The sequence below is a fragment of the Lagenorhynchus albirostris genome, chromosome 12 (genome assembly GCF_949774975.1).
Source record: "Lagenorhynchus albirostris chromosome 12, mLagAlb1.1, whole genome shotgun sequence".
Taxonomy (NCBI): Eukaryota; Metazoa; Chordata; class Mammalia; order Artiodactyla; family Delphinidae; genus Lagenorhynchus; species Lagenorhynchus albirostris.
Window position 1 is genome coordinate 11,509,677 of NC_083106.1, and position 14,353 is coordinate 11,524,029.

Genomic DNA, 14,353 nt, shown 5'->3' on the forward strand with positions numbered 1-14,353 from the left:
AGTTTCTGGAGCCGAAACTCCGGGTCACGTTGCAAAGCGGAGTTTACAGCACATCGCAAACATCTCTTTCCCACAGGCCCTCTAGTCCTCTTGTGTAACTATGCACGTCTCCCTGATATATCTGGGGCGTTGGTGACACAGCCTGCACGGGCCCTGCTCCCCGACATGACGTTGGCGCTGCTAGGATTCCTTTGAAACCTTCCTCGGCTGGTCGTGCGGCCTGTCAGTCTGGGGGGGCCTGGGTCGGAGGGCAGCTCTGCTCCCTGACCTTGGGCTTCTAGGCAGGTCTGGCTCCAAACGCTTCCAGAGGCTTCTCGCCTGTGCCCTCTTCTCATTTGCCAATATTACCTGATGAACCAACTTCTGCAGCACCTAGGACTTGCCTCCTCGTTTTTGTAAGGTCTGTTGTATGTTGCTAAATGTTTGGCTTCATTGGTTTATAGCAACCTTTCTATAGGGCACACTTAACCCTGCTGACGCGCCCTCCCCGGAGCCCGCAGGCGTGGGCGGCCCCTTCTTGGCCCGTGGGGCGCTGCTGTGATCTTGACATAATACATAGGCTTGTGGCTTTTTTTTTTTAATTTAAAGATATCAAGACTTAATTCACTAAAATTTATTCTAAGTTGATATTTTTACTTTTGTACTTCTTTAAGTATCCATATTTTATCGGCTTACAGTTCATGCCTAAGTTTCCCCTGAAAATAGCAAATAAAATTGTGTATTTGTGGGGAAAAAAGAAATGTTTAGGGTAATGGTTAAAAATGAAGATGCTAAAATCAGAGAGAACTGGATTGAGGTCCCAGCTGCCCCTACTGCAAGTTACTTCATTGGGCCTGTTTCCACTTTTGTGTAAGGGGGCTTATCATAACCTACCTCATAGAGTGAGTCAGTGTATGATTTAATTGGACAATACTGGAAAAGTCCTTAACCTGGTGCCTGGATATTGATTTAGGATTTAGAATTACTCTTATTGTTTAGGTCAATGAATACTCATCATTATAATTCTCGACAGGTTTTTTCAAAGTTTTAATTTTTTTAGGATAACTAAATAGATTCACCGTATGAAGATGCAGGAAGCTTAAGCAATTATTCAAATGATTCAAATCTCCTCCTGTTTTCATCTTAATTGTCTGAAAATTTTAAATGAAATATTTGAGTCAAAACTAGCCAAAAATTTGCTTCAGGTGGGCCAAGTTTGCCTACCAGAGCAACCATAGTCACTGTTTAATAACTATAACTTAAACAAAATCAGAGAATGGACCAGGCCTACGCAGAGCCACTCCTGGGATCACTAAGGTATGAAAGAATATTCTCACTGACCTCATGGGTGCACCAAGTGGGATTAGGAAGAAAATAGGGTTTATTCCATCAATCCCACAAAAATGTCTCCTTTATTCTTCATAGCCACATGTTAAATTTATGAAAATTCTTCCATCTGTGTTTTTTTAAGATCCTTTTCTTTTTTCTTCACCATCTTCTGAAAGATTGTTTAACTTATATTTATTTACCCGCTCTTCTATGTCTTCTATAAAAAGCTTTTTTTCAAAGAGGGAGAAAGGAAGTAAAGAAGCTAAATAGAGAAAACTCTATAAAAATGTTTTGCTGTATCCAGCCATCAGCAGCTAGGTTATTCTTCAAATTTACATAAGGATTTATTATCATCTTGACTGCAATCATGTAGAAAACGAATGGGGTACAAAGTACATGAGGCTAATTTAATAAAACGAGCTTTCTTTGCTTGTGAAATCTTTGAAGAAAGGAATCATTAGACAGACTTGCCTTGTTTTCACCAAGGTCACAGGAGGCATGTCAACTTGGAGATGTGCCCTTGGCGAGAAGTCCTTAATTAGAAATTCCTCGGAAGCTGCTCCCAGTAGGTGCTTCCTAAGACAAAAAGACAAAATAACTTAGCAGGGAAGCCCTTACTAAGGGTAAGGTTACAACGTCCAGGTTCAGGTGAATGAAAGAAACAATTTGCGGACAGCAAAAGAGCAAAGCTGTCATGATGGGTTGCTGGATTTTGAATGAAAGTCTCTCCATCATATTAGTAGTAAGTATCATTTTTGTTATTTAACTTTAAATATATACGTTGAATGTCTTGATTCTTAGGATAACTTGTAGAGCGATATGAAATAACTTCAAGTATTGCTCTGGTTAAAGGACTAAAACTTGTTAGAAAACATTCAATAGATATATTTAATTTACCCTTGCAGAATCATGTAAGTCATGACTTTTAAAGTCAAGTAGTTTGCTTTTGCATCATGTATGAATGTTTCTCTAAATCGAATGAAGTCTTTGAATTAGACTATGAAATTGGAATTTTTCCAGAGTACTTTCTGAGTTGTTTTTAAAGATTTCCTCCTTCTTGACATTATTGACTTAAAATGTTATAGCAATGTTGATTAGGATGGTTTTGTACTTTTCATTAATTTCCTTAAAATACACCCATATATGTTTAAAGTCTTTTTTTATAAAGTTAACAATTTCTTACCAGTACGATCACTGTTAAAAAACTGATCTATGAGAAATAAGTACTGTATATTGTGGTTGATATTGAGAAGCTCTTCATTTCACTTTAAAAGAAGAACCCCAAGAACCCCAAGTGATTTTGAATAGAAGAAAAGGTTGAAGACAGTATTGATTGGTTCTTTTTTCATTCTACTCTAGCTCTCATGGCTGGGAGTAAATTTATATCTGTTTATTGACACATTCTGTTGGTACGAAGAGGAAGAGTCTTTCCTTTATACACGAGTTATTCTGGGTGTAAGTAGATTTGGGGACTACACATTAATTATCATTTCAGAAAGAAAATGCATTGTATTTTCCCCGGCTTCCTTGTTTTCACTGTATCTCTTTCTTGTGTGTTTATGTGTGGACAGTCAACACTGGCTTGGGCTCGAGCATCTGCAGTGTGCCTGAATTTTAACTGCATGCTAATTCTGTTACCAATCAGTCGAAACCTCCTTTCACTCATGAGAGGGACAAGTAGTGTAAGTACTAAATTATCTGAAATAATTTCAGTTGTTATGATCTAATGTGTGTCATTGAAAACAAAGATGTACTTCACTATGAAATTCCCAATAATCCTGGTTAGATTGAGGTTTGTTTCTCTGTAGTGAGAACACAAGGACTAAAACTGAACGTCTGAAATTGGAACATCTGATTTGTCTTTTGCTTTTGCCATTGACTCCCTACATGACATTGGACTCATTGCTCAACCTTCCCCTGATGCATTTGCTTCATTGGAAAAGAAGAGCTAATAAGATTGACCTGACTCGTGAAGATGGAAGTATTATAACAGCTTGAATTACTACAATTTCTGATTAAAAGGAGCTAAATAAGTAGATGAGCCAAATGCACTCAAGAAGCATCTCTCTGAGTTTTCAGCCCAGGAAAACACAGTCACTGTACATAGATTTTAGTATGTAAATTTTAGCCCCTACCAGACATATTGGGGTATTTCCTAATTATGTAGATTTCACCGTGTTGGGTGCTTACCTGTGTTTCCTGCCAAACAGAATAATGCACTGTACAGAAAAATAAGACCTTCAATAACCCTTCTAGACTACATAATTTATTATATAATCATTTTCATAATTTTATGAATATCTAGTTGTAGATGCATATAGAGCCTTTCTTGGTGTAGTAAGGAGTAATTTATAGACTACTTAAACCATGTCACTGAGGATGATGGTTATAATCTTCATTTCCTAAATTAGCTGAGGCATGATTATTAGCAGGTTTATTCTAGAGTTTTGGCTTATAGCCAGGCAACTACTAACTCAGTCACTTTCATTGAATTGAAATTTCAGCAAAGCCAGTAATAACCATTTGATTTTGCTTGTTTAATTAATGGCCACTAATTTTTGTGTCATGTCGCCTCACCTTCAGTAATTTAGAGACAGGGCCTGAGTCTTGCTTTCTTAACTCTTATGACACTGTTATTGCTATGATTTTCCCTGAATAAGACTTTTAATTTTTGTTATTCTAGTGCTTCAGAGGACCATGGAGGAGGCAATTAGACAAAAATCTCAAATTCCACAAACTGGTTGCCTATGGGATAGCCATGAATGCAAGTAAGTGCTAGTTATTAATTGCCTGATTAATTTTATAATACCTCCCATTCACTTTATAGTTTTATTTCCTCCCTGCCAAAGACTCACCCTTAGGTAAAAGAAATCTTTGCCTTCCATCTGACCATACAAACCTTATATAAATGGATTTTTTAATTTCTGATTTATACTCATGCAGTCTTCCCTACCAAGCTTTCAATTTGTCAAGGAAAAGTTTATGAAACTTCATTTTCATTTGTGAATAACTAAGCTTGTTGATAATACCATGGTAAAAACCCACTTGAAAAATGAACACTTTGTTAGTCAATATAATTCACATCAGAAATAAAATTGACCTATACTCAAAATCCCATTCAGTCATAGGAAAACGACTATCAAATGGTATCATGGGCAATAAAAAGAAAAAAGAAAAGCAAGATCATGTGAACAAGGTTCTGAACAGTATTGAGCTAGTGGATATAAAAGGATCTTGAAAAGATATGAAGCTTTATAGGTATATAAAGTGTTATCACTATTTCTTGAATAGAAAACAAGAGAATTCAAGATACAGGCACTAGAAATTAGCATCAAAGGTTAAGGTTAAACTCTGGTGAGGAAGAAAGGAACAGGGGCAATAACCAACTGGCTTGTGGTTTTGTTGGGCAACAAAGACATTGAAATAAAAGGCTATCTGAACAATAAAGAGTTATGATTCAGGACTGTTTCCCTAAAACTAATTTAACAATAAACTGTTTTTCTCATTTGTTTTTATCCTCTCATGCATAAAAAATAGCAGAGTAAAAAGAACACTCAAAACAAATGCGGGTTTAATTAAGCAACAAGACATGACAGACGGTGCCCCAGTGCCAATTAGCACAACTTCGGGTGTGCGCTGAGATGTGTGGGGAGAGTTCCCTACCGGCTGTCTTCAATACCAGATTAAACCAACCCCGGAAACGTTTGCAAAAGGTCTTTGGAGTTTGTTAAGACTTAAGCGTAAAAATACATCATGTCTTAGAGAACACTAGCGAAGGGATGGAGGACAAGGAACAGGGCTAATTCATGTTTGTGTTCCAAGGCCTGCAATAGCGCTGAGTATATGTAGGTGCCAATAATCTTTGTGAATGCGGGAAGGGATGAAGACTCAGGGAAGCAGATTTCAGCTCAGAAATGCAAGTCTTTGCCAGACCTTGAAAATTATCTAAAATTAGAACGAGGGTCCCCTGAGAGTGCTGAGTTCCCTGTTGGGGGAGGTGCCTAGTGGAATCCAAATTGCTCCTTGAAAAGCACTTCAGAGAAGGAATTCAAGGAATCTCTAGGCTTCCTTTAAAATCTTAAGAATCTTTAATTCTGTATTAAAAGAGGAGATAAAACACAGTACAATGGCAGGAAGAATATGATCACTCTGCAATAGCTTTAAGGCAGAATTGGACTCTAAGAGAAAGTTACAAAGATATTACAGAGAGAAGGAACAAAAAAACCCACAGCATCAAAACAATCAAAAAAGAAATCAAAGAATAAAGGAAAATATGTATTATACAATAGGTTTCTCCTTAAACCTTTGCGTATGTATAGTTCTTCATCTGGAATCATATATCAATAGTATACCTGCATCAGTGATGTGTACTGAATATCTCCCTCCCATGTGCAAGATACCCTGATAGGAGCTGTAACCATCTGAAACTGGTACAGTCAGTAATGTTTTCAGGATGGAGTATAATTCATAGGGACAGCAGTTGACTAGAATCAGATAACCAAGTTATTTTATACCCCTGCTAGTGATGGGTTGTGTGATCTCGGATAAGTTCCTTATGTCCTCCTCTGTGGAATTAAAAGAACAATAATCCAATCTATCCATCCTTATAAGATGCGCAGACCAGTTGTCAGGAGTGGACCTCTAGGAAACCGACAGACTTCAAGGTCATTCACTGTGGCTATTGCAAAGAGAATCAGGTCCAGGTTTAACAGGGCCAGCAGGCTCCGCTCGTCAAGCCCCGCCACTGGTGCTTCCCCTCACCTCTCACCGCACCCCTTTGCTTTTCCCTAGCTCCCGGTGGTCCCTGAGCAGTCTGTGCCTTTGCTCTTGGTATTCCCTTTGACCAAAATGCTTATCCTCTCCTTCTTCGTTGGGTAAGTGGTTGCTGTACCCAGGACTCGTTGCCTGGCCAGCTTTCCTCTGAGCCTCCAGGCCTGGGCTGTTGGCCCTCCTCACCTGCGGGTCCAGCCGCACCTCCTGCCCTACAGTACTATTTCTCAGACTCTCATCGCCTTAAAATTTGCGACTGTGCCTTATACCTCTTGGCTTTCCTGGTCCTGGCACACAATAGGTCCTGAACAAATTCGGTCAAACCTGAGGATGAGTAGAGAAGTCAGCTAGCAGGCAAAAGAGATCAAGAGAATTCCTGGAAAAAGAGACAAGATATGAGAGTGCAGGAGTTCCCAGGGAACCGGGAGCAGTTTGGGGTGGACGAAAGATAGAGTGGGCAGTGAAGAGGTTCAGAATGACGTCAGTCATCCAAGGTCATCAGTTCGCATTCTGCTATGACAAGACGAAGCAGGCCGCTCTTTCTCCTCCGTCTTTCCCTCACAGATCCCTGGAGAGAGTCAGGTATTCCCTCTGGCCCTCTTCTGCTTGAGTCCCCACTGCTTGCCAAGCTCCCAAACGTCTCCCGGGGCTGTGCCGGCAGGGTCTGACTGCGTTTGAGAGCAGAACGCCCCTCTTCTCCCACCTCCATGGCAACCAGCGGCGCTGCGGGTGTTTCCATTCCAGGCAAAGGCGGGAAGGTGGGGAGATCGCTCTCTGCTTCTCCCAGACCCTGACAAAGCAATTACTACATTTCACATTAACTACAAAACGTGGCTGGCAACGGTGCTTTTAGAAGGAAAAAAAAAACAATGCTAAGCCCTGGTTTCATAGATATACCTTTGCTTTTCACATTTTGTCCTTCCGGTGTATTCACTTGGGAGCAGCTGAAAATGTCCCCGTGCTTATTTTATTAGCATCGCCCATGATGCTGCTTTTCAAATAGCCGACTGGCTTAATAGAGGTGTGTAACCTTGGAGGAAGTGCGCCCACATGGAGGTTTGCGTACCAGCCTCTAATTTCTCATCCATTCCCCTGTAAGTTGAACTGCAGGCTTTAATTGGTCAAATCATTAAAGGATGTAATTAGAGCCTTGTGAAAGTAGGCTGGGGTGGAGGAGGGAAGAGGCAGACAATGGTATCCATAATCAAGGGCATCACCGAAAATGCAGTGACAGGAACTCTTCTTCCTTTGGCTTCCTGCCTTCCTGCATGCCTGCCTATGATAAGAGCTGCTGGACCCTTCTTCAGCCACTAATAAATCATTTTCAGAGCCCTCTAACCTCACTGGTATAAAAATCATAGTTTCGCAGCTTCTCCGTTCTTATTAATGCAGGTCTTTCTGGGCTCTCTGGTCCACAGTAGACCTTGAAGACGCTTCCAATGGAATAGTAGTACTTTGAGCCCGAGCTTCCTTCAAGAGGTCTGTGAATAGAGACCAAGGCAGCTCTCTCTGGCAAATTCTGCAGCTTGCATCCGCTAGGTTCCAGGGCGGACAGTGACCCACGTGTAGCTCCTGATGAGTTGCTGATTAAACCTCAAGAAACACAACACAGACAGGTTGAGAGAAACGACCTCAGAATCGGGGTGCTAAGAAAAAGTGATTTGGAGGACTCACCACAGAGAACAGTCCCAGAGGCCCAAACTCTTCAGGACTTGATCCCAAAGGAATGGCTACTAGTTCTGCTTGAGGCACGGGGAGGTCCAAGGAGGCTCTCTACCCTGTCCTGCCTATGACATGATTTAATGGGATTTACAAACGAGTGGCATGCACAGGATGCCAGAGAATATGTGTGTTCTTGCAGAAATCAGACCACACACTTGAAAGTTTGGGGCCAGATTCTGAAATGCAGAATCAGGAAACGCAGCCAGGATTTGTCCCAGCATCCTTCTTTCTAAAAGCTGCTTAATTAGGAGGTGACTAACTTCAGAATGACTGTTATCACTGACAGGCAGGCAGAAAGATAGCAAGAACTGACCACACTTCCAAGATTCTCCCTCAATCACACTCCCTTTGATCTCCTGCAAAAGAAAAAGAAGGAAAGAAAGAAGGGAGAGGAACTTTCTCAGGGCAACTGGCTCTAATTGTAGCCTTTATGGTTTTTTTGTTCACTCTTCAATAAAATCTCCTTATGTGAGCTCAGAAGTTCACACACCAATTAAATGTGCGTTTGTAGTGTGTCTAAGATTGTGGCTCTCTTTTAACTGTAAAAGTACTTTGGTAAGAAAATAAAATTGTGGGAAGACCCAGTCACAGCATCTTTTCGTCTGGCATTAAGGTGGGATCTGGAAATGCGTACCTAGGGCTCTTCCAAGGGCTTTGGCAGAAAGTCCCCAGAGGCACCAGGAAGAAGGAACCTGTGTAGTTGGTGACACTGGATTTGCCGTAACACTTAAGAAACCCTTTGAGACAGTGTTGACTTTGAAAACGTATTGAAACGTAAGTTTCATGTTTGCATTGCTCTCCTATTGGACTCCAGCTCCCTTTTAGATTGACAGATACTCCCAATTAGCTTCAGACGGAGACACAGGAGCCAGACAGCTGGAAGGGAGCCTAGACATCAAGGTTTAGTCCAGTCCACACATTTTACAGATGAGAAAACAGGGACTGAAAGAAGTTAGGTAACTGAGAAGTATCCTCTTCAGTATTGTTTCTCCTACATGCTCATATCAAATCTAGTAACATGATATGATTTTGATGACTAAGAAAGAGGAAAATAAAACCATATCTCTATTTTATCACATACTTGAAGCAACCGTCACTGTAAATATAGCATGGCTATTCATATTAAAATAACTAAAATGTATAAAGGGAAGAATAGGAAATATAATGTCTGAAAAAGAACAAAATCAGTATCTCTCCTGGTATCTATCAAGTCCCAACAGTCCTGGATTTGGTAGCTGGGATACCTTTGGTTCCAAGCCAAGATCACAGTAAAATTAGGGTCTGATCTAAGAGGAAAGAAAACATTTAGACAAACAACATGGGCACAAGCAGTATCCTCTCTGAGAATTCCTGAGATAAGTAAAATAAGATATTCTACTTTTTATTTTCTACCTGTGAAAAGAAAACAAAATAGAGGTAGCTGGAGCAAAGGAACATTTAAGACATGAATTTTAAAGTACATAAAAAAACTGGAAAGAATAATTTTCAATATATTCCCTCAGGAGCTACCTTTCGCAAAGCATCTTGGGTTTTCTTATACTACTTCATTAGTTTCTTCAGCTCTGTTATGGGAAACCTGGCAAGAAGAATAAATAAAGAGTTCAATATCTTTGCTCATTCAATAAATGTACTTAAATTTAGTTTATCAGTGTCAAATTCTCATGTGGAAATCAACCTAACAGAAAATAGATTGTGATCAACAACTCATTACATGGGAGAAAGGTGTTACAGAACGTAGACTCTAAAAGACCTAGAATTTATCCTGTGTTCCGTTTCTGACCATCACATGTGGATTATGTAATGGTAAATACATCACTTAATTTTTTGCTTGAAGCTCAGTATCTATTTCTGTAAAATGGGAACAGCTCCTCTCTGTCTGGTGTGCTTTAGTCCACAAAGGGAGAATTGAAGAAAGCTAGGAGCAGAGGAGTGAGGGTAAAGAGATATATGTAAAAGGAGTATTTACACCCACCTACAAAGAGGACTCCAAAGGTCATAAGTCTTAGGAGCTATTTGACTCTAGATTAAAGACACCAACTGAGCCATTTAAGCCCTTAGGAGAAATTCATTTTCAGTAAACTGTAAGGGTATAACAATTATTGATTAGTGAAAAGAAGCAGTATAACTTAAAGGTCAAAAGATGGGGCCCTGGAACCAAGCAAACAGGGTTTTATCCTACCTTTGCCATTAATGGACTACAGGTCTCTTAACTTGTTATATACTGGTCTGCAAAGTGGGAATAAGATTAATACTTGAGGATTACATGAGATCATATGCCTAAAGAATTTATAACAGTGTTTGCGGTATAATAAGTATTCAATATCTGTTAGCTATGAAAAATATTACCTGTTTTTTTCAAAACTTTAAGATACTTACCAGAAAACAGCAATTAAAAATACTGGACAGGGGCTTCCCTGGTGGCGCAGTGGTTGAGAGTCCGCCTGCCGATGCAGGGGACACGGGTTCGTGCCCCGGTCTGGGAAAATCCCACATGCCGCGGCGCGGCTGGACCCGTGAGCCACGGCCGCTGAGCCTGCGCGTCCGGAGCCTGTGCTCCGCAACGGGAGAGGCACAGCAGCGAGAGGCTCGTGTAATGCAAAAAAAAAAAACAAAACAAAAAAACTGGACAATGTTTATGTTCAATTTAGCAAATAGTTCCTATTTTATATACAGCATATTGCAAGAGACTGCTGCCGGGTAAGCTTTTCTAGCTCTGTGGACACTAAGACCAAACAAGGCAGTCCCTTCGTAGACATGGCCGCATATAGTAACAAATGGAACTTAACGAGGAAAGACACCGCCCCTTTGGTGCTAACCTCACCAAACCCGTAAGGAGACAGTCAACAGCACAGACTCAGAAACACTATAATGTGCTTTGCCTTCTTAAGTGAGCTTCAACCAAAAGTATATTTGAACTGATTTCTAACTAAAAGGCTGTAGAAAAATGTGTTAAAACACGTATGAGCAGGGAAAACACTACTCCAACAATGTTGCACACAGATTGACTCCCTGGACCTTTCTCCCTTTCTGTAATCTTATGGTCACTCTGCAGATCATTACTAAGGACAGGCTGGTGCTAAGCATGTGCCAGGTGTTGAAGTTCAAGATGAACGAGTCTTGAGGCGTCAAAGTCCATCAAGAAACGCAGGTATAAAAAAAAAAGAAAAGAAAAGAAACGCAGGTATAAATAAATACTCAGAACCATAGTATCTGGGAAATGTCATCAAGGTATGACATCCGTGCTTGTGGAATCGAAGAATGCTTGAGAAGACAGCTTTTGAATTGGGTCTTAAAGCGTGAGGACTGCTTTGCAGCGCAGAAGAGGGAATGGCTCTGTTAAAAGAAACTCAGGTAGCAGAGAGAAGAGGCTAAATAGAAGATGTCATTTCTAGATGTATCTGATACTGGGACCACAGGAATCAAATGCCACTGATACTCACAGAACTTTCTGCTGTTCCTTTTTCCCTCATTCCCCATACCTCCAGCCAGAACTTAGAGCCGTAGAGGACCCCAGAATTCACCCACAACTGTAGAGATTTATAATAGTAGTAGCCTCTGCTGCTTTTCACTGTGGGTGCAGGAAAAAAAGAAAAACATATCAACTGGGAAATTATCTGTACTCTGGGTAATAAATTCTCATTTCACACTTGAATCTGATCCCAATGGCAAGTATCAACTGGCCACCCAGCAGGGCTTCCATTGGTAGGAAAAGACTCAGGATGTCTTTGTCTGGACGTTGTGACTGCTGGCTTCCCCACAGATTTCAGAAGGCCGGGAAGAGTAGCATCGGGCACAGACTTCGTAGGCTGGATGATGCTGTGTTCTGAGCTTATTCTCTTCATTTGGAATTTAGACATCACCAATTCCCAGAATTAGAAAGCTGAATTTTCTTCTTAAGAATATACAAAGAGGCTTAGTTCCATAAATACTGGCTTATTTCAGTCCACTAGGAATAACACATGCAAGTATATGTGTGTATGTGTACATGTAGGTATATATATACATGTACACTAAAATGTATAAAGTAAGAATAAAAAATATAAAGTCTGAAAGAGAACAAAAACACTGTCTCCTCTGGTATCCATAACGTATGTCGTGTGCATATATATTAGTGTGCTTGATGTACAGTATTCTAGACAATGCTTTCTTATTTCTCGGGAAAGAAGGTGTGTGTGTGTGTGTGTGTGTGTGTGTGTGTGTGTGTGTGTGTGTGTATCTTCTTATATATATGTATAGGATGGAATACATATATATATATATATATATATATATATATATAATTAGCTTGTATATCATAATATCTATTCCAGGTCCAGAATGATTATATGTTTATAATTAAATTACGGTGAATTGAAATTTAATTTATGTGAATATAATTAAAATGAATGCTGTGAATCATACAATATCTTCAAAAGTATTTGATTCATTCCATTCAAGACACTTGGGAGAGATGCACAAATTACTCCTCCTTAGATATTACAAAAACCAGAACAGAGAAACTTGACCAGATAGGCACTGAGTTTCTGAGTAACTACCAAGGAAGAAATCCACATGGTACATGTCCCATATCATCCCTGGCCCGTAGCCATCCACATCTTGGCGCATTTGTGTAACCTGGAGTACTACCACTGGAGCCAGTCGCCGGAAGCAGAGGGACTTGTAGCTGCACTTTCCAAACTTGGCAACGCCCCAGATGAGACCTACCTCAACCCCATCCGGACCTTCCACACAGTGAGTTCTCCTCGCATGCCACCTGGCTGCTCATCCCCCAGATTCTTCCTTTTCTGATCCCTTTATCAGGAATACTGTATTTCAAAAGCTTTTACTGAAACAAAAAGCTAGAGAGGTTTTTATGCCAAATGCTAACATCAATTTCACCTTTTAAAAAAGTTATTTTCTTCTGCCATCAATGTTGCTGAGAAGTTATGAACAAGAAGAAAAACCGATGCCACTTAATTAGTTTATAGCAAAAAATAGTAAATACACCTAAACAAGAAATGCAATAACCTGTTAAAACCCTAACATTTAAATTTTTTTAAGTAGCTCATGATTAGATATTTTTTTGCCTATGTTAGAATCATAAAGAATGTGGAGTACCATCTAAATTCAGGGAGGAGGAATTGGATGTCTTCATTTTCAGTTTGCAGATGGTTTTCTGGATCCCTTCTCCTGTGTCATTTTTGGCACACAGGTGACTAGCTAGTTTGGCAAATCTGATGCTGGGCAAAGCAGCTAATTCCAGAATAAGACCCGCATGGCCAGTGACATCATTAATGCTAATTAGCTGTGTGCCCATGTGGGAAACAAAAAAGAATACCCAAAGTGTAGCCACAGAAAGCCATCTGTAAAGACTACGACATTTCTCTCCTTTAATCCACCCTCTACCTCTCTTTTCCTGATGGATTTAAACTTTTGCCATGTACTACCTACTATATTGGAACATGTATCCAGCAAGTTGACGAAGCTCAAAAATCTGTACTGCCCAAGAAGAGCCCTAAGACAATACTCTCCAGAATGGAAATTTCTCCACTACCATCTGGGCCATCCCTTTAAGTGACCCTTTTGCCCACGCAGCCCGAATTGAAGAAGCAAAATTCAAAGTCTCTTTTTGGGGAAATTCTTCCATGTCATGTCCTCTAATTATCCTAAGATGATTTTGAAAAGCAGGCCACTGATCAAGTAGAGCTACATTTTCTTAGCTGACAACAATTAGAAGCTACAGATGCCCTAAGCTTGTGGGAATGGAATGCCTTTGGTGTACTCATCTGAGCTGCAGGATTTGTCTGGGCACCTACTGGGGTTAACTCTTTTCCCCACTAAGGCTCTGGAAAACTCATTGCAATACACACCCGAGAATAAATCTCAACATTTTGAAGAGACTATGTAATAAATAGCACTTATTATAAATATTTTTAAAGCAATTTAACAAGATGATTAAGCTACTCCCTATATGGTTATTTTGTAATTTTAGAAGCAATATACTATTTAAGTACTAATTAAGTTCAGGAAACCCTCTAATTTGGGATATTTAGAGAAAGATGGGTATCAGTAACACAGTGTGTACATTACAGAGTATTTCTAAAGAGACAGGGTGGAATTGTTTAAGACAAATCATTGCAACTGAAACCAGTCTATAAATATGTGGTGACAAAAGGGAAGTGGGGATTTGCTTTAATAAGCAAAGAAGAATGATTTGTAATTAGCACATCATATGATGTAAATGGATTTCTAAAATGCCTGGGTACACTTGAAAAAAGTCTTTTAAATGTTTTACACATACCCTTTTCCATTTTATTTCCACTGTTTGCTCTATGAAGAAGAAATAAACAACAGAGAAGTCCCTGTCCAAATTACCTTAAGATCTCAAAGCAGCCCAAATTAATGAGATTTTACTGACAAAAGATATAGTGCGAGTTCACTGAGCTCATTGTTGTCTCAAAGATACTAACACAATGTGTGAATACTAATGACTTGGCCAGAATATGGGAAACTCACAATAAAAACAAAATGCTTTGTGATTCACATTCTAAAAAGCTATTTAATCAACCTCTAC

At 39.8% G+C, this 14,353-nt stretch overlaps 1 protein-coding gene across 1 annotated transcript in view; it reads left to right on the top strand.

Annotated features, from left to right (window-relative positions):
* Positions 1–2,002: 2,002 nt before the first annotated feature.
* The window catches only part of NOX3 (NADPH oxidase 3), a 57,836-nt gene continuing 45,485 nt past the window's right edge, over positions 2,003–14,353 (top strand). Inside the window, exons 1-5 of the mRNA XM_060167712.1 lie at positions 2,003–2,050; positions 2,668–2,763; positions 2,880–2,990; positions 3,992–4,076; positions 12,386–12,531. Coding sequence (XP_060023695.1) covers positions 2,003–2,050; positions 2,668–2,763; positions 2,880–2,990; positions 3,992–4,076; positions 12,386–12,531 — 486 coding nt within the window. The remainder of the gene's footprint in view (positions 2,051–2,667; positions 2,764–2,879; positions 2,991–3,991; positions 4,077–12,385; positions 12,532–14,353) is intronic.